The sequence below is a fragment of the Pteropus vampyrus genome, unplaced genomic scaffold (assembly GCF_000151845.1).
Source record: "Pteropus vampyrus isolate Shadow unplaced genomic scaffold, Pvam_2.0 Scaffold215, whole genome shotgun sequence".
In the NCBI taxonomy this organism is placed as follows: Eukaryota; Metazoa; Chordata; class Mammalia; order Chiroptera; family Pteropodidae; genus Pteropus; species Pteropus vampyrus.
Window position 1 is genome coordinate 3,549,739 of NW_011888996.1, and position 24,196 is coordinate 3,573,934.

At 36.6% G+C, this 24,196-nt stretch overlaps 1 protein-coding gene across 12 annotated transcripts in view; it reads left to right on the top strand.

The window, feature by feature from the left end:
- Positions 1–12,193: 12,193 nt before the first annotated feature.
- The window catches only part of LOC105300614 (vacuolar protein sorting-associated protein 13B-like), a 361,156-nt gene continuing 349,153 nt past the window's right edge, over positions 12,194–24,196 (top strand). For 8 of the 12 annotated variants that reach the window (XR_002783438.1, XR_002783439.1, XM_023538223.1 and 5 more), the window contains exon 1: positions 13,369–13,545. Coding sequence is in view for 10 of the 12 variants with exons in the window: in XM_023538223.1 (XP_023393991.1) it covers positions 13,399–13,545 (147 nt within the window). In the remaining 2 variants the exon portion in view is untranslated. The other 4 variants (XM_023538219.1, XM_023538222.1, XM_023538221.1 and 1 more) reach the window with 4 other exon arrangements.

Here is a 24,196-nt window from a genome sequence, read left to right on the forward strand (position 1 = left end):
TTCCTTTCTGGCTTGTAAGGTTTGCGCTGAGAAGTCCGACGATAATCTAATGGGTTTTCCTTTCTATATTACCGTTTTCTTCTCCCTAGTTGCCCTGAGAATCCTCTTTGTCGTTGATTTTTTTATAATTTTAATACAATGTATCTTGGTGAAGGACTTTTCGGGTTGAGATGATTGGGCGTTCTGTTGACTTCTTGAATTCCAAGTTCCAGCTCATTCCTTAGCTTTGGAAATTCTCATCAACTATATGTCTGAAAATGCTTTCTAGTCTCTGCTCCTTTTCCTCGCCTTTGATAATGCCCATTATTCTTATGTTTCCTCTCCTGATGGTATCAGATCGTTCTTGAATTTCTCTTCCATTATTTTTCATTCTTCGGTTTCTCTTGTCTTCCTTCTGATTTATTTCTAGATTTCTGTCTTCGTTATCACTAACCCTTTCCTCCATTTGGTCGACTCTATTTTCCAAGCTTGCTATTTCATTTTTCAACTTTTGCCGTGTGCTCTTCATCTCCAGAAGTTCTATTTATTTCTTTTTGAGGGTTTCAGTCTCCTTGCTCTGCTCATCTGGGTATTTTTTCAATTCCTGAAGTTGACATGGCTCGTTTCAGAATTCACTGAGGTTTTTCAGAAGTATCATTTTGAATTCTTTGTTATTTAAATTGCATATTTTTATTTCTGTAAACTTATTTTCTGGAGATTTTTCTCTTTCTTTCTGAGATGCTTTGTCACCTTGGTTATTCATGTTGTTTAATGGACTATTTCTCTGCCTGAGCATTAATGCAAATGTATTCTGCTTTTTTTCCAGAAAGATTTATTGTATAAAGATCTCTCTTTAGCTTGCTGTAAAAAAGCCACTTTTCTTTTGGTTTCCAGTAGATGGTGTCTAAGCCTCTTGGATCCCTGTTTTATATAAAGCCTTAAAAATACCATTTTATTATCTGATAGATATTTAATCACTCTCACTACCCTCAGTTTCAGTCCCTGTCAGTGTTAGCGACAGTTTCGGTAGTGTTTGCTCAGATTCCCTTGGGTTCCACGGTGATGGTGATCGGTCTTGGAGGATACGGGTGGAGGGGCCCTCTGGGTTGGGGCTTGGGGGCAGCAGCTCAACCTTGGTTTTGCAACCATGGCCAGTAAAAATCAACTGTTTTTCTGCCATCCTCCTTCTTTGCCTTCTGTCCTGATGACTTGTCCCTGTTGCCGGCATGGGGAGCTCACAGCTTTACCAGGCAGGGCTGTTGAGGGAATTCGCCGCTCCTTCTGCCCTCCCCCTCCTCCTACAGGTAGCTCTGGTGGCTGTGAGAGGCAGCTTCTTTATTTCTTTCAGGCTACTGCCCGACACTTGGGGTTGTTACCTGTGGTAGCTGTTATGCGCAGATCTCATGCTCAGAGGTGCTGGTGTGCAGTTTGGGTGTTTCAGCTTATTGTTGTTTCAAGGGGAGAGATCTGGGGACATCTCTCACTCTGCTATGTTTCCAAAAATCACTGGTTTTGCTTTTTTTATGGAGATATACTTATTTTATCTTCTTGATCTATTAACTCTTGTATTAATATGTAATTGCCGCATCCAGCAAGTGGTAAATCCTGCCACGTCCAGCGGTCCTGGAAAATAATCCTGACTGGGAACAGTGGGAGATTGAACAAAGAAAGAAGACAGAAAGCTGGGATCAGAAGGCCCAATATCTACTGATAATGGAGTAGAGAGAGATTTTAATTTTGCAAGTTGTTTTTATAAAAGAGCATACATTTGGTGGCTAAAATCAGATTATCCCCACCCAACTTACACATCCTACTATAGTCATTTGCATTTCAGTAGATTATCCCCTCCCTATACACCCTGCTATAATCATTTGCATTTCAACACAGCATTGTTCTCTGATTAGTTCCTACTTCCCCATTCTTAGGAGAATTTGTGGAGGTGAGGCAACTCTTGGTTGGCCTCACAGACTGCAAGGACCTTGTCAGTTTACAACCCGCTCTCCACATATAATATCCACCTTTGTCTCTTTTAACAATTTTGACTTGTCTTATTAGTATAGCCACCCAAGCTTTCTTTTAGTTATTTGCATGAAATATCTTTTTCCATCTTTTCACTTACAAGCTTTTGTGTCTGTGGCTTTAAAGTGAGTCTCTTATGGATAGCATATAATTGGATTTTTTTTTAAACCTATTCTGCCAACCTGTGTTTTAATTTGTGAATTTAATCCATTTACGTTTAAGGTGGTTACTGATTAAAATGGACTTACTTCAGCCATTTTGCTGTTTTATGTCATATATTGTTTGTTCTTCAATTCCTCTAATATTGCCTTCATTTGTGTTTGATTTTTTCTACTGTAACTTTTAATTCCCTTCCATTTCCATTTTAGTATATTTTTGTTTATTTTCTTAGTAGTTATCCTAGAGATTACAATTAACATCTTAAACTTAGCAGTTTAGTTTGAATTCACACAAACTTAGCTTCAACAGTATATACTGCTACTATAAAGCTCTGTCTCTCTGCTTTATGTTGTTATTGTCAAAAATTATCTTTATACATTGTTGCCGAATAACAAACACATAGTTATATAGTTTTATGCATGTCTTTTAACTCATTAAAGAAATGAAAGAGTTAAAGCCAAAAATACAATCATACTGGCTTATTTATTTATATCTGTAGTTACTTCTATTGGCATTTTTACTTTCTTTATATGGTCTCGAGTTATTGTCTAGTGTCCTTTCATTTCAGCCTGAAGGAATCCTTTTAGCATTTCTTATAGGGCTGGTCTCAGAACAACAAACTCCCGCAGCTATAGTTTATCTGGGGATATCTTTATTCCTCCTTCATTTTTGAAGATTAGTTTTGCCAGGTATAGAATTCTTAGTTGGCAGGTTTTTTTTCTTTCAAGTACTTTAAATATGTTTTTCCACTGCCTTCTGGCCTCTATGGTTTCTGATGAGAAATAGGCTGTTAATCTTATAGAGGAGGCCTTGTACATGTTAAGTCACTTTTCTCCTGCTGCTTGCTCAGTCTTTTTGATTTTTGATGGTTTTATTACAATGTGTCCCGGTGTGAATTTCTTTGAGTTTATCCTACTTGTAGTTTGTTGAGCTTCTTGGATGTGTAGATCCATGTCTTTTGTTAAATTTGGAATGTTTCTAGTCATTATTTCTTCAAAAATTCTTTCTGCAATATTTTCTTTTTCTGAGACTCCCACAATGATGAGAAACTTGTGTCCCAAAAGTTTCTTTGACTGTTTTTTTTTCATTATTTTTCCTTTCTACTAATTTTAGTTGTCCTTTCTTCAAGTTTGCTGATCTTTCTTCCACCTGTTCAAGCTCATTCTTGAACCTCTCTAGTGAATTTTTAATTTATCTATTTACTTCTCTAGCTCTAGAATTCCTATTTTTTTAAAAATAATGTCTGTCTTTGTACTGATATTCTCTATTTATTCATATATTATTCTCCTGCTTTTCTTTAGTTCTTTGCCCATGGTTTTCTTTGGCTCTTTGAGTATATTTAAGACAGTGATTTGGTCTTTGCCTAGTATGTCCAGTGTCTGGGCTTCCTCACGGATGTTTTCTTTCACTTTTTATTCCTTGTGAATGGGTCATACTTTCCTGTTTCTTTGTATACCTTGTGATTAAAAAAACTGGACATGTTTGAATATTATAACTCTGGAAATCAGAATAACCCCCTCCCCCTCCCACACACAAACCAGAGTTTGCTGTTGTTGCTTGTTCAGGGCTGTAGTCATCTATTTGTCTAGTGATTTTTAAGTATAGTTTTGCAAATACTGTATTTCTTATGTGTGTGTGGTCACTTGAGTCTCTGTTGCATTATCTCAGTGGTCAGCCTGTGACCTGCCAGAGATTTCATTAAATGCCTTGAGTCAAAAAGGAAAAAAACCATACTCTCATTTTTGCAGATTGGCTCTGAGCAGACAGTCCTTCAATGCTTGGACAGACCATCTATAATTCTGCCTTAGCTTTCATTTCACCATCTGCAGACCTTAAGATTAGCCAGAGGTGAAAGCTTAGGGTCCAATCTGGTCTTTTCTGAGCATGTATCGATCACTGGGCATGCATGTTACATGTATCAGTACTTCATTACTTTTATTGCTATATAGTATTTTATTGTATGTATATACCATATTTTATTTTCCATTTATCAGCTGATGGACATTTGGATTGTTTCAACTTTTTTGCTCATGAATAATGCTGCTATACAATGTGAACTCTTTCTAGGCTCGTATATATAAATCTAACTCATTTCCATTTTAAAAAGAAACTTATTTTGATATAACTGATATACAGTATACTGTACATATTTAAAATTTATAATTTGATGAATTTAAAATATGCATAATTCTATGATTTCATCATAATTAATAAAATAACATTTTCATAACCCTCAAAAGTTTATATATGCCCCTTCATATTGCTCTTTTTGTCTGGTTTCTTTCACTTAGCATAATTATTTTGATTCTCCTCCATTTTTTTGCATGAATCAATAGTTCCTTACTTTATTTCAGAGTAGTATTACATTGCATATCTACATCACAACTTGTTTATCCATTCACCTGTTGGTGGATATTAGAGTTTTTTTTCTATCTTTTTATCTATTACATATGATTGTTTGGACATTTTTGTAAAATTCTTTTCAAGAACTTTTTCCATAGTAAATACTTAGGAGTAGAATATCTGGGTTGTATGGCAGGTTTATATTTAACTCTTTAGAAAACTGCCAAACTGTTTTCAGTGAAAACCAATGACCATTCCAACAATAGCTAACTATTGTACCATTTTACATTCCTATCAGCAGTTCCAATTATCAAGTATTTTGTACATATAAAAACCCCGCAAAACAGCCATGCTACTACCAAACTCTTGTCACATATTAATAACTTGCCTTATTTTAAAAGAAATAAAACATTACATATACAATTGAAGTACCCTGTATTCCCTTCTCCTGTTTTATTCCTCCATTTCTTCTTCCTTAGAGTTAATTACTATCTTGAATTTGGTGTTTACCTTTGTCATGACAGTATTTAATACTATTTATAAATGTATGTAGCGATCACAATATATAGCATTTCTTGGAATTTGTATTTATGCATGTATATATATATCATATGTATAGCATATCACACATATATACTACATTCTATAAATACTATTTATTACACATATGATATGCTATACTTACTGTTACTTATTTTTCTCAGTGTTATATATTTTAGACTTAACATAACTTTGTTCAGTTTTTTTAGGAGTTGCAAACCATTAAGTAGCTCAGAGTATTAATTTAGTAGGTTATGAACTACTTTAGAAATAGAATAACAAAAAATTAATTTAAGTATAGTTTTGTAGAGTTCTTAATACATATACACATGTACTGAGTCATGGTGTAAACTGTATTTCTAGTAGTAGGTAAAACATTTGAAAGTGAGAGCTCTTAAACTACTATATATTTCATTATATGACTATGACACAGTTAACCATTTTTCCTGTTAATATTTAAATTGTTTCAACTGTTTTACTACTACAAACAATACTACAAAATACTGTTAAACATGTCTTCTTGTGCACATATACAAGAATTTCTATATAGTTACAAGTGGAATCACTGGAGTATATGCATCTTCAACTCTGCTGGATATTGCTAAATTCTTTTCCACTGTAGAATTTCACTAGCAGTGTATTAGTTCTAATTATTCTATATCATTGACATCAGACATTAAAAATGTTGTCAATCTGATGGATATGAAATAGCAAGTCATTGTTGTTTTAAATTTCATTCCCCTAAATATCAGTGAAGTTGAGCATAATTTTTGTGATTATTATACATCTGGGTTTCCTCTTTTATGTACTACCTATTTTTCTGTTCTTTAACTGATTAACTTATAGTTAGTTATAAAATCTGGGTTCTAATATTTTGTTAACTAGTAATACATTGCAAACATCTTTACTCAGCCTGTGGCTTATATTTTAACATGTTCTTTGATAAATAAACTTCTTTAATTTTAATGTACAAAACTTATTAAGCTTTCCCTTTAGTTTATCCTCTTTATGTATTTTTGTCTTATTTTAAAAATCTGTCCTTTTTAAGGAATGATATTTTCTATAAATTGAATTTTTTTTCCTTTCATATTTAGTTATACTCCATCTGGAATTTATTTTTGTATTTGTTGTAAGCAGAGGTAAATTCACCATGAAACTAATGAAGCTCGAGCTTTGGGGGTCGTTACATGCACAAGTCCTTTCTAAGGACCTGGGAGAAGCCCAAGTAATGTGTTCAATATGGGTAGTATGTTTTTATAAAATTTGCAAAAGTAAAATATATTGTTATTTTTTTCCTTAAAAAGGAACCCCCCAAATTATGTTTCAGGTCCCATAAATCTTGGACTTAACTCTTAGGTCTGAGGTAAGAATAATTTAAATTTTCTTCCATCTGCACAGTAATTGTGTCTGCCCTCGGATAGGGTCTTAAACTAGGCCATTCTTGTGTAGTAGCATCCATTATTTTAGTGAAAATTATAAACAGGGAGTTTCCTGATTTTCTTTGACAGGTCAGTGGAAAATTACACTGTTTTGCAGTTGGGGAGCAGTTGAACTATGTTCTTACATAGTGCTAAATGATTTTTTCGTACCCCACAGCACTTTGTACATATTTCACTTGATCATATATTTTAATTAGTCATTTATATCTGTGATTCCAATGAAACTGAGCTCTTCCCATTTAGGCATGCTCAGTGCCTAGCATGGTGTAGCCCACATAGTGGGCATTCAAAAAGTCTTTGAGTTATTGAGTGAATTGAGAATACCAAACTAATATATTTAAATAACTTGAGCAGAAATCCTACAACTGGGGACATTAAGAATGAGACTGATAGGAAGGTTAAAGATGTAGAATAGCTGGTCCTACAACAGTGTGTGGCAGTCGAGAATTGGGAGGATTATCTTGGCTGCAGAGTCCCCTCTCTGCCCTAAAGAGTAAGGGGTCCCAGTCCCACACTGGGCTCCCCAGGCCCAGGGTTCCAGTGCTGGGAAGAGAAGTCCCTACAACCTCTGGCTGTGAAAAACCAGTGAAGACTGTGGCTGAGACGGAGGGCTGAAGGAGTTGCAGACGTTCGTCTTAAAAGGCCCATGCCTGGTCTTACTTGCTGACGGACTCACTCACTCTGAGCTCCAGGGCTAGAACAGCTGCTCAGGGAGTGCCAGGGACATATGGGGAGACACTGAGTTGTTGGGTTTTAGGGAGAGGGCTGGAGAAGCATCTTTCTCTTGGACATAAGTGCTGGCAGTATCTATTGTTACTTGGCTGAGCCCTCCCACTCCCAGAGTGCAGACACAGGTGGCTACCATAACTGAGTCTCTATCGACCTGGATAACAGGTTGCTTGCCCAGGGATTCCCTGAGATTCCGCCTCTCTCAACTTGTGGGCCCACCCAAGCCATTTCCAGTGGTTTATTCCATACTGATGGCATGTCTTGGCTCATACTGTGGACTTTCCTAAAATCTCTCAAGGCTCACAAAACCCAAAGAAGCAGCATCTGGCCTTGGCATGCCCCATACCTATTGCCGAGCAGCACTAAGCCCAACGTTAGAGGCAGCTGGTCTCAGTTTCTGGCTTGGTTTCTTGAGGCACCTATAATCTCAGGATGGGTGGCAGCCATCTGTGGATTGCTTCATGACTCTTATCAGGTGGCCCTGGAAGTGCACAGGCTGTGGCTGAACTTGGCCTGCAGCTGGGCCCCTCCCAAGAGGCCCTTGGGCTGGCACACCCAGTGGCCGGCTTCAACTGCGACGTAGCTGGAGCATCACCCAGGGCTACATCTGTGGAGAACACACCCGAAGGGCAGACTGGGCAGGCATCAGAGCCCTGCTGGAGGGAATCCTACTCCATAGGGTCAGCCCCTCACCTGCTAATCACAACCAGTCAGCCCAATGGATAAGCCCTCCCTTGACGTGCAAATAGTGACCAAGGCTCAACTACTTTAGGAGGGCACACACAACTCATACAAGAGACACACCTTGAGCACTTTGCTCAGGTGACCAGGGCCCCATAGGACACTTACTACATAAAGCCACTGGGCCCCATAGGACACTTACTACATAAAGCCACTCTACTAATACTGGGAGACTTAGGAGCCCTATCTAGTACATAGAAACAAACATAGGGAGGCAGCCAAAATGGGGAGACAAACATGTTCCACATGAAAGAACAGAACAAAGTTCTAGAAAAAGAAATGAAAGTGAAGACAAGCAATCTAACAGATGCAGAGTTCAAAACACTGGTTATAAGGATGCTCAATAAACTTATGGAGAGAGTAGATGAACTCAGAACTTTAACAGAGATAGAAAACATAAAAATGGAGATGGAAAATGGAAAAGGGAACAAGTCAGGAATGAAGACTACTATATCTGAGATGAAGACTACATTAGAGGTAATCAACAGATTGGATGAACTGAAGGATCGAACCAGGATTTAGAGGATGGAGTATCCAAAAAAGTGCTTCTGGGACAACATCAAGCACAACAACATTCCCATCATAGGGTACCAGAAGGAGAAAAGAGAGAGTAAGGAATTGAAAACCTATTTCAAAAAATAATGACTGAGAACTTCCCTAACCCGATGAAGGAAATAGAAATATAAGCCCAGGAAGTGCAGAGATGAACCCCAAGGAGTCCACACCAGGACACATCATAATTAAAATGCCAAAGGTTAAATACAAAAAGAGTCTTAAGAAGCAATTATTTACCTACAAAGGAGCTCCCATAAGACCATCAGCCAATTTCTCAACAGAAACTTTGCAGGCCAAAAGGCCTTGGCACAAAATATTTAATGTGATGAAAAGCCAGGACCTACAACCAATATTACTCAACCCAACAAAGCTATTATTGACAATCGAAGGACAGATAAAGAGCTTCCAAGACAAGAAAAAGTGAAAGTTGTTGATCACCACCAAGCCAGTATTACAGGCAATGTTGGAGGGACTTCTTTCAGAAGAAAAAAATATGTATCACAAATATGAATAAAAAATGACACTAACTACATATCTATCAAAAAGTATCTCAAATGAAAAAGAATTTAGTGCTCCATACGAAAGATAGGGTGGCTGAATGGATAAGAAAACCAGACCCTTACATATGTTGCTTACAAGAGACTCACTTTAGATAGAAAGATACACAGACTGAAAGTAAAGGGATGGAAAATGATATTTCATGATGAACCTAGAGGTATTGTGCTGACTGGAGTAAGTCAGAAAAAGACAAATGCTATGATTTCACTTACATGTGGAATCTACAATAAAAAACAAAAAGAACAGAAACAAACTCATATATAACAGAGAACATTTTGAGGGTTACCAGATGGGAGGGGGATTGAAGGAGTAGGTGAAAAAGGGGAAGGGATTAAGACATACAAAATAGTAGTTACAAAATAGTCCTGGAGATATAAAGGACAGCGTAAGGAATACAGTCAATAATAACTATGTATGGTGTCAGGTAGGTACTAGATTTAATGGGGTGATCACTTTGTGAGATATATAGCTGTCTAATTGCTATGTTGTAACTAATATTGTATGCCAACTATAATTGAAAAATGAAAAATATTATATAAAAAATAACTTGAAGCAACCATGATTATTATTGATTTCTTGCCATTTGGACTTCTTAGGAACTATAGCGTGTCCAGCTTTCATAGTGAGATAACATTTATATGACTTGGACAGATATTTGTTTATAGTTAACTCTGAGGCTACATTAAAAATCTTTATGTGTTATAACTCTTTAGAAAGCTAGTCAGAAGTGTTTTGTGCAGCTACTTAATGTGTATTACTCCAAACCCAAAAAACTTTCTTTGTTGTCCTATTTTTGTAGTAATTAACCTTTTATTTTCTGTTTCTTGTTTTCCTTCTCATGGAGACTTGAAGTGTTGAGTTGGGTTGATTAGCTGTGTCTGAGTTTCCTCATCACACCATACTTTTGTTATAAAAGGAACTAGGTACAACATGGAAAGAACATCCAATGAGTAACCCAGTGATTGTCTAGATAAGTATATTTTAAAATTTAAACTGATAATTTCATGAGTAAATCAAGTTACAACTTTAATGTTTCTGAAATCACAAACAGATTAAGTTTAGCTCATGTCTTATCTATTTACTTATGTTACTTAAAATAACATTTCCTGCTATGACAGCTAAACCCTCAAATCTGAGTGATGTAGTTTATTTCTCAATCATGCAAAATTCTAATGAATGTTACCAATTAGCAGTTTGTGTTTTGCTAGTTAATGATTCAGAGTCAGTCTCCATTTTATTGTCCTTGGCATCTTCTTGGATGGACCTTGGAATCCTCTGTTGTATCCTATTTATCTAGTTTGGTGATGGGAGAAAGAGTAAAATTGTTGTGTGGAAGGCTTTAATGAGCCAGGCCTGTACCTACATCACTTCTACTCCCATTCAGGTGGTCAGAACTCAGTTATTTGAGAACTGACTGTAAGAGAGCCCTAATAATAATCTAGTCATGTGCACAGGCGGAAAAGGAAAACATTTATTGAATAATTGTTAAAGTCAATCACTGCCACACAACCTATTAAGAATCACATAATATGCAAGGTGCAAGAGATACAAGTTCCTATACTTGAAGATTGCATATATACACTACACAAAATAGGAAAATAAATAATGAAGGAGTCTTTCTCTACATTTTTCAACCTTATAAACACCATTCAAGTATTAAAAAACTTCACCTGAGATTTTTGGTTTCTGGTCCAGTATGTAAGTAGCTCATAAGTCACCACTCCATCTTAACAAAAGCTGAACAAAATGAATTATCACCAACTCTCAGATCCATCAGAGAAATGAGGTCACAGGGCAAACCGCTATTCTCAAAATTGGAGACAGGTGATTACAGAGACTCACAACTTAACACAGCAGAAATCCATGAGCCTAAATCTCCCGGGGAATCAGTGGTAGGGCAAGAAAACCTAAATTGTAAATGACAAACAGCTGAAGACTCAGTATGGACAAGTCTGAGAATTAAACCTCCAGGGGGACCCATTCATAGGGAAGTCCCCACATTTTTGTGTTTTACCTCCAGGAGCCCTATCAGGTTCTCACAGTGAATATTAGAGAATTCTCTTGTGCTTCTGGCTGGCAGAGAGGAAAAGGAGCCATTCTGAAATACACCTGAGTGTTCTGTTCTTAATAAGGCCTGCACTCAGGAGAAACTATTTTACCAGCCTAACCTGTAGGAGTTTTATCAGAGCCTAACCTACAAGGGGTAAAGGAAATATACAACTCCAGCTCCCTGTAGCTTTCCATGTTCTGGCTAATTTATCTTAATACACTGTTCTTATTAAATTGCTACACCAAATAAGATTAGGACCTTTTTCTTTCTCTAGAAGAAAATGACTTGGCTCCTGTTCTAGATCACCTAGGGCTTTCATACAATTAGTGGAACCATTTTCTTTATATTAAAACTTATGAGTCATGGCTTCAACATGTTCGCTTTACAGGTGAAGCAGAAAAATAAGAAATTACTTAATTTATTTGCTAATTTAGTCATTTTAATACGATTATTCAACAAAACTTTTGGATTATTCAACAAGGCTTTTGAGGGGACAGTTGCTCTGAATTAACAATTAGCTGATTCGCTGTCACCTTATTAAACTTAGTACATTATTTCCATCAATAAAATTAAAATCTAAACACTTTGGCATCCTCTTATGCTTGTTTTCTATTGCAGTTTCTAAAATTCTTTCAAGAAATCATAACTTGAATTCCAATAAAGAGTTTTAGGAATTTCTTATTTTCAGTTAAATGCGATGACAACATGGGTAGGCATTTTAATAACTTTATAAGTTGTCTATTTTCAAAATGCAGTGGTAGGTGTTTTCTTCAGAGGTTACCACAAAATAAAACACTGGTCAAAAATTAGACATCAGGTCCTATGCTATTCCTTTAAGCTCGGTGTATATTTTTCTGAGTTAGGTGTTCAAGTTTCTTGACTGTAATCTTGCAAGGCATTAGAAGGTAATATTTTATACATTCATTTCAGCCTAATAAATCCAACACCAACTCTTAAAACTCTTTGCTATTTCTTTTCATTTTGTCTCTAGGAGTCAAATTTCCTTTTTCCGATATTCCCGCCCCTTTTCTGAAATCCGTTTGTCTGTAATTCAATGGTTCTCCGTAATCTTCTCTGACCATCCCTTCCTGGCCCCGCATCAGCAAACTCGGTAATACTTAACCACTGCTTCGCCAAAGTAAAAGAACCCGAGAGCTTGTTTACACGTCTGGCCAAAACGCATTCCTTTAAGTTGCAGAGCCGACTCTTTCAATTTCTATTTCTTCATTCACCGTTCCTCCACCAAATGAACCTCAGATCTACTTTAAATCTCCTTTCCTCTTCCCGCTTCTCCTACCTTCGGCATTATTGCTATTGCCCTGCCCACTGAATCCCAGTTCCTATTCACAGGCTTTCCATTTTCCAAGAGAAACCATAACCACTTGTTTTTCAGGGTTTTAAACACTAGGACCCGCATTCTCCCTCCTCCAAGGACCTGCGGCACTCCGCGTTGCCGGAATCCAGACTCGACTCCACTTCCAGCAACTACTCTCTCCCGAGTGCCACTTCCGGCTCTCCGGTGTCTCAACTTTACCGGTCCGCCCACCTTCCCAGAGCACTTCTCAGAGCTTTTTCTCGACCACAGGCAAGGTCGGAGCAGGGACACAGGATAACCGAGGGCAAGAGATTTCTTCCTAGAAGACAACACTGAATAGCTTCCCCAGCCTGAGAAGTCCTGTCCTACTGTGGAGTCGGGCGGTGGCGGTGGAGGAACTGTTTGTTCTGAACACAGAGTGGGGCACACCCGGAAGTGGAGCTGTTGAGGAACTGTGCCGCCGCTGGGGGCGGATGCTAGATACCGGGAGGTGGAGAGGACGCCACGGTACTCTGGTGTGAGTGTCAGCCGGGGGTGCAGTAGGGCGGAGGGCGGAAGCCGGAAGCCGGCTTCTTTCTGGCTCCGATTTTGTGGTGGTAGATCTGGCTGTGTTCTGGGAGGCGAGGGCCTTGGGGCTTGTGAAGGCGTGCGGCGGCTGAGGGGGAGCCGGTCGCACTTCATTATCCTATTTTAGGGGACTCGTTATCTTCAGGTCACTACTTTTACTCCTAGCCCTCGCTAGGCGAGTTGAGGACAGTTGAGGGGAGTTCTAATGAGGAAGTTGCAGAGAGTCCACTCGAGTTTTTTCTGCTTCTGGAAGGAGGCGAGCGGCCGCTTACGTGGAGACTGTTGCTTTTCGGCCTCTTCTCCTGAGACGTGCTCTTTCCTTTGCTGCACCACCGACTCCTTTATTCTGATATTTCTGTCTTTACCTCTTTCAGCTTCTGACCGACTCCTCTGAACCTTAAACGATGCTAGAGTCATATGTGACTCCAATTTTAATGAGCTATGTGAATCGCTACATCAAGAACTTAAAGCCATCAGATCTACAGCTTTCATTATGGGGTGGAGACGTGGTTCTCAGCAAGCTCGAGTTAAAGTTGGATGTGCTGGAACAGGTAAAGTGTGTAGCTGTCATTGATTGGAAACATCTTCGGCTTGTTTAGAAGTAATCTGTTGTTTCTTACACTTTTACTTTACGCTTTAAAAACTTAATTTTTCTGCTAACGTATTTTAGGCTACCCTGAAACTAGAGATCTTCCTTTACAAAATATTTTTTTTTATGGTTTCTTACTAGTAATTGTTAAAATCAGATTTCCAAAAGTTGCCTCACCAAATAGGAAAACAGTCTCATTGTTCTTGTCACAGTCGCTCAGCCTATTTATTCTCAAGCCTTACCGAATATGCTAATTTACATTGCTAAGATTCTGTATGATGCTAGAAAATAATACATTCCCATTTTCCGTTTTGGGAAATGGAAAAGTCCAAAAGACAGCAAGATCTTGAGGAAAGTTCCGTCTCAGTATGAAAGATGACATTACCCGTGGCTTCCTCAGACTATTGAGTGGACACAGATTGAGAATGCCAGCAAAATTGAAAACTTTCTTAAATCACTTCTTTTTAGTTTCTTTTATCCTGAGAACGCTCTGATGCAAATGAACTGTAACTTCAAAGTAATATACTTGATACTTATTTAGTGTATTTATTACTAACACATGCTAGGCAACTCTGTTAGGCTTGAGGATACAAAAATTATCTGTGGCAACTCAGGAGAGTCAGAGACCAACTGCTTTTTAGGAGATAAGGAAAGGCTTTATTTGATGGTGATAGTTATCGATAATTTTTATTTATATACTACTGCTTATTCTATTATTGAATGATCTAGATTTAACACTAAGAAATAATACTTTTGACTCCTTCCCCTTTCTCCATGTTAATTATCTTAATATATGTATTTTTTGTTAGCACATATGCTAAGTATACAGCTCAGTTTTTATATATGAAACCACTATCCAGATTAAGAAATATTTCCTACACCCAGATGGCTCCTGCACTGCTTTGTTATTAGTACCCCACCCCTAAAACAGGTGACTGCTATTCTGACATCTGTCAACATATGTAAGTATTACCTCTTCTCGAACCTTAAATAAATTGGAATTACTTGTGTCTGGCTTCTTTTGTTCAACATTATAGCTAAGATTAACCCATGTTGTTGCATGAGTGGTAGTTCTTTGTATTGCCTTGTAGTATTTTCATTGTATAAAGATTCACAGTTTACTTATTTTTCTATTGATGTACATTTAGATTGTTTATGCTTTTGGCTATTATGAAGAAGGCTCTCATGAACATTCTTATATGTGTGTTTTGGTGGACATAGGTAATTAATTTCCCTTAGGTGTATACCTAGGAGGTATTCATATGTTTAGCTTTAATGGATATTGCCAAGTAATTTTCTGGAGTGGTTGTACCAATTTATATTCTCAGTAACAACATAATGAGGTTTCCAGTTACTTCACAGTTTTGCTATTATGTCTGGTATTTGATTTTAGCTTTTCTGGTGGGTCTGTAGTGGTATCTTCTAATTTAAAAATTGTATTTTCCTGATGATTAATGATGTTGAGCACTTTGACACGCTGTTCATTGGCTATTTTGATATCTTTTGTAAAGTTTCTAATTCTTTTGCCTTTTTATAAAAAAATGTATTTTTTTCTTATTGAGGTGTAGGAGTTTTTTAAAATACATTTTGGAAATGAGTCCTTTGCCAGATACATGTCTTACAGTATCTCCCAGTTTGTAGCTTGTCTTTTTGCTGTTAAAAGTGTCTTTTAATGGACAGAATTCATATTATTATCAATTTTTTCTTTATGGTTAGTACTTTTCATGTCTTGTTGAAGAAATATTTGCTTACTCCAAGGTCATAGTTACTCTCCTTTTAGAAGCTTTATCGTACTCTGTGATTCTTCTAAAATTAATTTTCTGCACTTGAGAAGTAGAGATCAAGATTCATTTTTTCCATTGATGCTAAATTCACATCATTTGTTGAACCGTTCTTTCCCTACTGAATTGTAGTCTTTGTTGTAAATCAGGTTGACATATGTGTAGATTTTTTTCTGAATTCTTTATCTCTTCATTGGTCTGTTTGTCTGTTCTTCTGTCAAATATTGTCTTTTACAGTAAGTCTTGATACCTCACAGTGTAATTTCTCCAACTTAGTTCTTTTTTTCCTTTAAATGGTCATAACTATTGTAGGTCCTTTTCATTTCCATAAACACTTTAATTTCAGCTTATACATTTTAGAATTTACCCCCCAAAGGGAAACCCTTTGATCTTTTTAATTGAGGTTACATTGAGTCAGTAAATTAATTTGGGAGGAAATAACGTATTAACATATTATGTTGACATAATATTGAGTTTTTGACTCATGTACAAAACATTGCTTTCTGTATTTTAAGGTCTTTAATTTCTCTCAGCAATGATTTGAAGGAAGTTTTCAGAGAGATTTGCACATGTTTCATTAAATTTCATCTCGATGATATAAGCAGCATTATTTTTTTAAAATTGCATTTTCTAATTATTATTATTATATTTAACAGTACTTAGAAATACAGTTGGTTTTAGTCTAGTAATCTTCCTTCCAGTGGCCGTTCTAACTTGTCTAATACTTTTTGGTAGATTCTTTTGGATTGTCTGTGTACACAATCACATTATTTGCAAATAATGACAGCTTTACATCTTTCTTTCCAGTGCTTGGACCATTTATTTTTATTTTTTCATTATTGCACTGTGCAGTAGAGATCTTGAGAACATTCTTTTTGTTCCCAACATCAGTGAGAAAGTATTCAGCATTTTACTATTAAGTATATTGTTAGCAGTAAATACTTTTTATTGGGTTAAGGAAATGCTCTTCTATTCTTTGTTTTCCAATAAGTTTTCAAAATTATGAATGGGCATTGAGTTTTATCAACTGCTGCATTTAACCCATTTCCTATTTGCCCCAAAGATATTGCCGACGGCGCTTGTGGCTGCAGCATTTACCCGGAGATAACTCGTGGATTACAGTCCTAACCTTACCGCCCAAAATTACAGTCCTAACCTTACCCCCAAAGTTTGCTGTGAAATATCTTGCTTTTATTATTATTTTTACATCGCTCTATTATATCGATAGTCTTTGAAAGCGAATGACATTCTTTTTTTAGATTCAGCTTTTAGTAGTGGTATTTCCATTTACAAAATATAGAAATTCTCGATTGCTGAAAATGTCAAATTCTAGAAAACATAACATTTCTATGCTTGATGTTAACTGAACACTGGCAGTGAGCTGCACTTTTTTTTTCTAAATGGGAAAAGGGTTAAAAATTATTTGCTTACCTTAAAGTTTACAAAATGTATGTTTGACTTTTTAGTGTCTACCTTTAGTTTATACGTTTACCATTTCCTGAAAAGTCTTAGAAGAGTTTAACTGCATATTTTTTCTGTTTTCTCTCCCTTTTTTTGGCATGTGGTTCCCAGGTTTTTGCTTGTTTAGTTTGGGTTAACTTGTTTACATGGGTTTAGTTTATTTTTCTACTGTCTTCAGGTAGAAGCTTAGGTTATTGATTTATGTTATAGGAATTTACAGCTATAAATTTCTTTAGCTGTATCATAAATTTTGGCATGTTGCATTTTTATTTTTCAGTTCAAATGTTTTCTGATTTTTCTTGAGATGAATGTGTATTTTTGCTTGTCGGATGGAGTGGTTTACAGATATTAGGTCTAATTGGTTGATAACGTTCAGGTCTTATACATCTTTGTTGACTTCGTCTATTTTGTTCACTATTGTAAATGAGGTATTTAAGTTTTTATGATTACTGTTGAATTATCTATATCTCTTCACGTTTGTGAGTTTTTGCTTTATGTATGTTGGGGCTCTGTTCTGCTCATATACGGTTTATATTTTCTTCATGAATTGACCATTTTGTTATAAAGTGTCCCGTTTTGTCTTTAATAACATTTTTTTCTTAAAGTCTGTTTTGTCTGATAATAGTGTAATTTTCTAGCTCTTTTATGATTACCGTTTGCATGATAACTTCTTTTTTTTTTAATTTTATTTTCAACATATTTGTGTTTTTGAATCTAAAGTATATCTCTTATAGAGAGCATATGGCCGGATCTTGTTAATTTTTAAAATCCAGTCTGATAATTTTTGCCTTTTGATTGGAGTATTTAATCCATTCACATTTGATGTTTTTATTCATATGGTTGGATTCATGCCTACATTCGGCTATTTTCTATGTGTCTTATGTCTTTTTTTCTCAAATAATCCTTTATCTTATTTTACATGAAGTAAATATTTTCTGGTGTTCTATTTTAGTTGTTTGTTGATTTTCAAATTTTGAGTTATTTTCTTTTTTTTTAATGAGGTTTTAAAAAATTAGTTTCGGGTATCCAGTACATTGATTAGACATTTATATGGCTTATGAAATGATCCCCCTGATTACTCTATCACCCATTTGGCTCTACATATAGCCATCACAATACTATTGACTATATTCCCTATGCTATACTCTACATCCCTGTGACTATTTTTTAACTACTAATTTGTACTTCTTTAACCCTTCACTTTTTTCTCCCAGACTCCCAACACCCCTCTCCTCTGTCAGTAACCAGATTGTCCTCTGTATCGGTGAGTCTGTTTTTGTTTAGTATGTTCCTTAGTTTCTGCATATAAGTGAAATCGTATGGTATTTATCTTTGACTCATTTCACTCAGCATAATAATCTCTAGGTCCATCCATGTCATTACAAATGGTAGGATTCATTTTTTAATGGCTGAGTAATATTCCAATGTATGTATGAACCATAACTTTTGGTTGCTTCCATATCTTGGCTACTGTGAATAGCGCTGCCCTGAACATAGAGGTGCATAGATCTTTACGAATTAGTGCAATTGCTGGGTTAAAAGGTAGTTCCAGTTTTAATTTTTGAGGAAATTCCAGACTTTTTTCCATAGTGGCTGTACCAATTTGCAATACCACCAACAGTGTATAAGGGTTCCCTTTTCTCCATATCCTCACCAGCACTTGTCTTTTGATTTATTGATGATAGCCATTTTGATAGGTGAGATGTGATATCTCATTGTGGTTTTAATTTGCATTTCTCTGATGATTAGTGATCTTCAGCATCTTTCATATGTCTGTTGGCCATCCGCAGTACCTTTTTAGAGAATTCCCTGTTCAAGCTTTGTGCCATTTTTTAATTGGATTGTTTGTTATTTTGTTGTTGAGTTGTATGAGTTCTTTATAAATTTTTGATATTAACCCCTTATCAGATGTATCATAGGCAAATATCTTTTCCCATTCAGCAGTTTATCTTTTTGTTTTGTCGATGTTTTCCTTTGTTGTGCAAAACTTTTTAAATTTGATGTAGTCCCATTTGTTTTTTTCTTTTCTTTCTTGCCTGAGGAGATAAATTTAAAAAGAAATTACTAGTAGCAGTATCAGAGAGATTATTGCCTATGTTTTTTTCTAGAAGTTTTATGGTTTTAGGTCTTACATTTAAGTCTTTAATCCATTTTGAGTTTATTCTTTTATATGGTATAAGAAGGTAGTCCAGTTTTATTTCTTTGCCTGTATCTGCCCAATTTTCCCAACATCATTTATTGAAGAGACTGTCTTTACCTAATTGTATATTCTTGCCTCCTTTGTCATAGATTAATTGACCATATAGATGTGGGCTTATTTCCAGGCTCTCTATTGTGTTCCATTGATTTATGTATGTTTCGATGCCAGTACCATGTTGTTTTGATTACTATAGCTTTGTAGTATAGTTTGATATCAGGTATTGTGATACCTCCAACTTTGTTTTTTCTGAAGATTGCCTTGGCTATTAGGGATCTTTTATGGGTTCCATATAAATATTTGGATTATTCTAGTCTCTGAAAAATGCCATTGATATTTTGATAGGGATTGCATTGTATCTATAGATTGCTTTGGGTAGTATGACCATTTTGAAGATGTCGATTCTTCCTACCCACGAGCATGGTATATGCTTCTATTTATTTGAACTCTTCAATTTCTTGTTTCAGTGACTTACAATTTTTCGAGAACAAGTCTTTTACTTCCTTGGTTAATTTGATTCCTAGATATTTTATTTATTTATTTTTGATGGAATTGTAAATGGAATTATTTTCTTAATTTCTCTTTCTGAAAGTTCATTATTGCCGTATAAAAATGCAACTGACTTCTGAATATTAATTTTGCCTCCTGCTACTTTAGTGAATCCATTTATCAGTTCTAACAGTTTTTTTTAGTGGAATCCTTAGGGTTTTCTATATATAGTTTGTCGTCTGCAAATAGTAACACTTTGACTTCTTCCTTTCCAATTTGGATTCCTTTTATATCTCTTGGTCTGATTGCTGTGTCAAGGGCTACCAATACAATGTTGAATAGAAGTGGTGAAAGTGGGCATCCATGTCTTGTTTCTGATCTTAAAGAAAATGCTTAGCTTTTCCCCATTGAGTTTGAGGTTGGCTGTAGGTTTGTCATCTGTGGCCTTTATTATGTTGAGGTATGTTCCCTCTGTTCCCACTTTGCTGAGCGTTTTTATCATAAATGGATGCTGAATTTTGTTGAACGCTTTTCCTGCATTTGTTGATATGATCATATGATTTTTATCTTTCAGTTCGTTAATGTGGTGTATCACATTGATTTGTGGTTAGTGTACCAACCTTGTATCCCAGGACTAATCCAACTTAATCATGGTGTATGATATTTTTAATGTATTGCTGAATTCAGTTTGCTAATATTTTGTTGAAGAATTTTGCTTCGATGTTCAGGAAAGATATTGGCCTATAGTTTTCTTTTTTTGTAATGTCTTTGGTTTTGGAATCAAGGTAATGGTGGCCTCATAAAAAGAGTTAGGGAGCCTTCCCTCTTCTTGAATTTTTTGGAATAGTTTGAGAAGAATAGGTGTTAAGTCTTTGAATGTTTAGTAAAATTCACCTATGAAGCCATCTGGTCCAGGCCTTTTGTTTTTTGGGAGTTTTTTGATTACTGATTCGATTTTTTGTTGGTGGTAATTGGTCAGTTCAGATTTTCTGTTTCTTCTTGACTTAGTTTTAGGAGATTGTATCTATTTCTTCCAGATTGTCCAATTTGTTGACATATAATTGCTCTTAGTATTTTCTTATAGCCCTTTGTATTTTGCGGAGTCCATAGTTCTAATCTTTCATTTCTGATTTTAATTATTTAGGTACTCTTTTTTTTTTCTTGATGAGTCTGGTTGAGGGTTTATCCATTTTGTTTGTCCTTTCAAAGAACCAGCTCTTGGGTTCATTAATCTTTTGTTTTTCTAGACTCTATTATTTATTTCTGCTCCGATCTTTATTATTTCTTTACTTTTACTCACTTTGGGATTCGTTTGCTGTCCTTTTTCTAGTTCTTTTGAGTGTAAGATTAGATTATTTAAGCTTTTTCTTGTTTCTTGAGGTAGGCCTGTATTGCTATGGATTTCCATCTTATGACTGCTTTCACTGTGTCCCATAGATTTTGAGTTCTCGTGTTTTCATTTTTATTTGTCTCTAGGTATCATTTTCTTTTCTTTCACTTTTTTTTGGTCTTTATGGAAATATAATAGACAGTTGCTTGTATTTATGTTGTACAATTCAATGAGTTTTTCATTCATTTATAGTTGGCATACAATAATATACCAGTTTCAGTTGTATAGCATAATGATCAATGATCTACATAACTTGCAAAGTGATCACCCACTAAATCTAGTACTCCATTTCCCCTTTAGATATTTATTTCAGCATTATTAACCAACTTCCCCATGCTTCCCGCTACATCTCCATGTCTATTCTGCAGCTATTCATTTGTACCTCTTAATCTCTTTGCCTTTTTTGTCCCCCACCAACCCCCGTCTCATCTAGTATCCCTCTAAATATTCTCTCTATCTATGAGTTTATTTCCACTTTTATTGTTGTTGTTGATTTTGTTCTTTAGATTCCATATGTACGTGAAATTATGCGATTTTTGTCTTTCTCTATCTTGAGTAGAATGTATATTTTGCTGCTTTGGGGTGAAACGCTCTGAAAATATCAATTAAATCCATGTGGTCTAGTGTGCCACTTAAGTCCACTGTTTCCCTGTTTATTTTCTGTCTGAAGATCTGTGCATTGATGTCAGTGGGGTGTTAAAGTCTCCTACTATCGGTGTATTACTGTCACCATCTCTTACCTTATGTTGGCCAATAATTGCTTTATATATTTAGGTGCATCTGTGTTGAGTGTATATTTATTTGCTAGGAATGTGTCCTCTTATTGTGTTGATCTCTTTCCCATTGTGTAATGCTCTTCTTTGTCTCTTATTATAGCCTTTGTTTTAAAGTCTCTTGTCTGATATAAGTATTGCTACCTCAGCTATTTTTGTTTTCCATTTGAATGAAATATCTATCTTTTTAATTTCAGTCTGTGTATCTTTTACTCTGAAGTGGGTCTCTTGGAGACAGTATATATATATATATATATATGTGTATATATATATGTATATATGCCTTATGCATACAGCTAGCCTATCTTTTGACTGGAGCAATGAAAACATTTACATTTAAAGTGATTATTGATAGGTACATAGTTATTGCCATTTTATTTTTCACATTTATGGGTTCTTTTTTTGCCTTTTTTTTTTTTTTTCTGTTTGGAAAGCTCTTTATCTTTCTTTCCATTTAATCGCTAGCCTTCCTTGCTAGAGTATTTTTGGTTGTATGTCCTTGTTTGTCATTACTGTGACTATTTCTTACCAGTCCCTTTTGGCTTGCTAAGTTTCTGTTTAAAAATTAGCCGACATTCTTATGAGGGTATCGTTGTAAGTAACTAGCTGCCTTTCTCTGGCTGCTTTTAAGATTCCTTTTTTTTAACCTTTTGCATTTTTATTATGATGTATCTTGGTGTGGCTATGTTTGAGTTTCTCTTGTATGGGACTGTTTGTGCTTCCTGGACTTGTATGTCTAATTCCTTTTCCAGAAGTTTTCTGTCATTATTTCTTCAAATAGATTCTCAATGCCTTGCTCTCTTCTTGTTGTACCCCTGTGATGTGGATATTGGTACCCTTGATGTCGTCCCAGAGGTCCTTTAAGTTACTCTCTAGTTTTTTGATTCATTTTTCTTATTGCAGTTCTGATTAGGTTTTTCTGCTACCATGTCTTCCAACTTGCTGATTCAGTCTTCTGCTTCATCTAATTTACTGCTGATTCCTTCTAGTGTATTTTTTTCAGCTATTGTAGTCTTCATTTCTAACTGGCTCTTTTTTATGGTTTCTATGTCCTTTTTTATGCTTACTCTCTGTTGAAGTTCTCACTGAGATCATCTATTCTCCCCCTAAGTTCACTGAGCATCTTTATAGCCATTGTTTTGAACTCTGTCTCTGGTAGTTTGCCTCCATTTCGTTTAGTTTTTTTTTTTCTGGAGTTTTCTCCTGTTTCATTTGTGGCATGTATTTTTTTTCTCATTTTAGTTGCCTCTCCATGTTTGTTTCTGTGTTAGAAAGATTTGCATCTCCCAGCCTTGGCCAGATGGCCTTATATAGTAGGTGTGCTTTGCGGCCTGGTGTTACAACCTCCCTAATCACCTGCTCCAGCAGCTCCGGGTTTGTCTTTTTGTATGGGTTGTGTGTGTTTTCTTGTTTTAGCTGAGCCTTGATTGCTGTTAGCATATCAGTCTGTGGGATTAGCTCTCAGGCTGACTGTGAGGATTGGCCATACCCACAGGATATGCGTTGCCGTTGGAGGGCTGACCTTTGTGAATGGGATTTATCCAGCAGGCTTGTGTACTTGTTGAAACCATCCTTTGGGTGTACCACTTATGGATCTAGTCAAGTTTTGCTTTCCAAGTGTGTTGGTTCTGTGGCCCCTTGGGAACGGCTTCCAAGTAGGCCAAGTTCAGAAGCTGCCTTTGATTGCTTGAGGCTACCTGGTAGGATCTACAAAGCGATCTGTGGATGGTTGCTGCCTGTGCTAGATCTAAAGGAAAGTGGGAAAGACTACACTGCATACTGTGGTGTGGTTACCCTCATTACCGAGCCTGGGGCGATTTAGCTTACTAGTGCGCCTCAAGGCCTGAGGTTGCCTGCCAGTTGGCCTTAAGACTCCACAGCTGGAAGTGTCTTTGTGGGGTTTTGTGTGGTATGCGAATTTGGTGGTGCAGGGACTCAGGGAATCACTGGAATATAGTTAACAGATTTCTCTTGGCCACTGCAGTGTCAGTTTTTGTGCCAGTTTTTTCTCTCTGGCTTCCTGTAAAAGTCACAGATTGCCAACTGCTGCTTACCTCGAGATTACAAACACCTGAGATCTGTTCAAGAAATATAGTAGCTCAGGGCAGGGTTTGTGGCCTGTCACTGAAAGTCTATCCCAGAATGCATGGGCCTTGTGTGGGCCACCTGAGCCAAGGTCTATTGCCTACACAGAATGCCCAGCCCTGGGATGGGACGGGGCAGGGTAGGAGCCACTGCCAGGCAGTAGCCCGCCTGGAGCAATTTGAGGGTTGAGTGGGGCAGAGTTTAAGGGAGACATGGAACTGTTAGGCCAGTACAACATCAGATTTGCTGCCAGTTCTGTCTGTGGGCACCCACAAAGTTACAGATCACAGTGAGGCCAGCTGCTGTTTGTGTTGAGCCGCCAGGTCCCATGATAAGCTGAAGAGATTACTGTAGCTCATGCTGGCTGCAGTGATCAGCCACAGGGTGTCTCCCCTGAAATGTGCCTGCATAGAATGGTCAGCCCCAAGAAGGGGCAG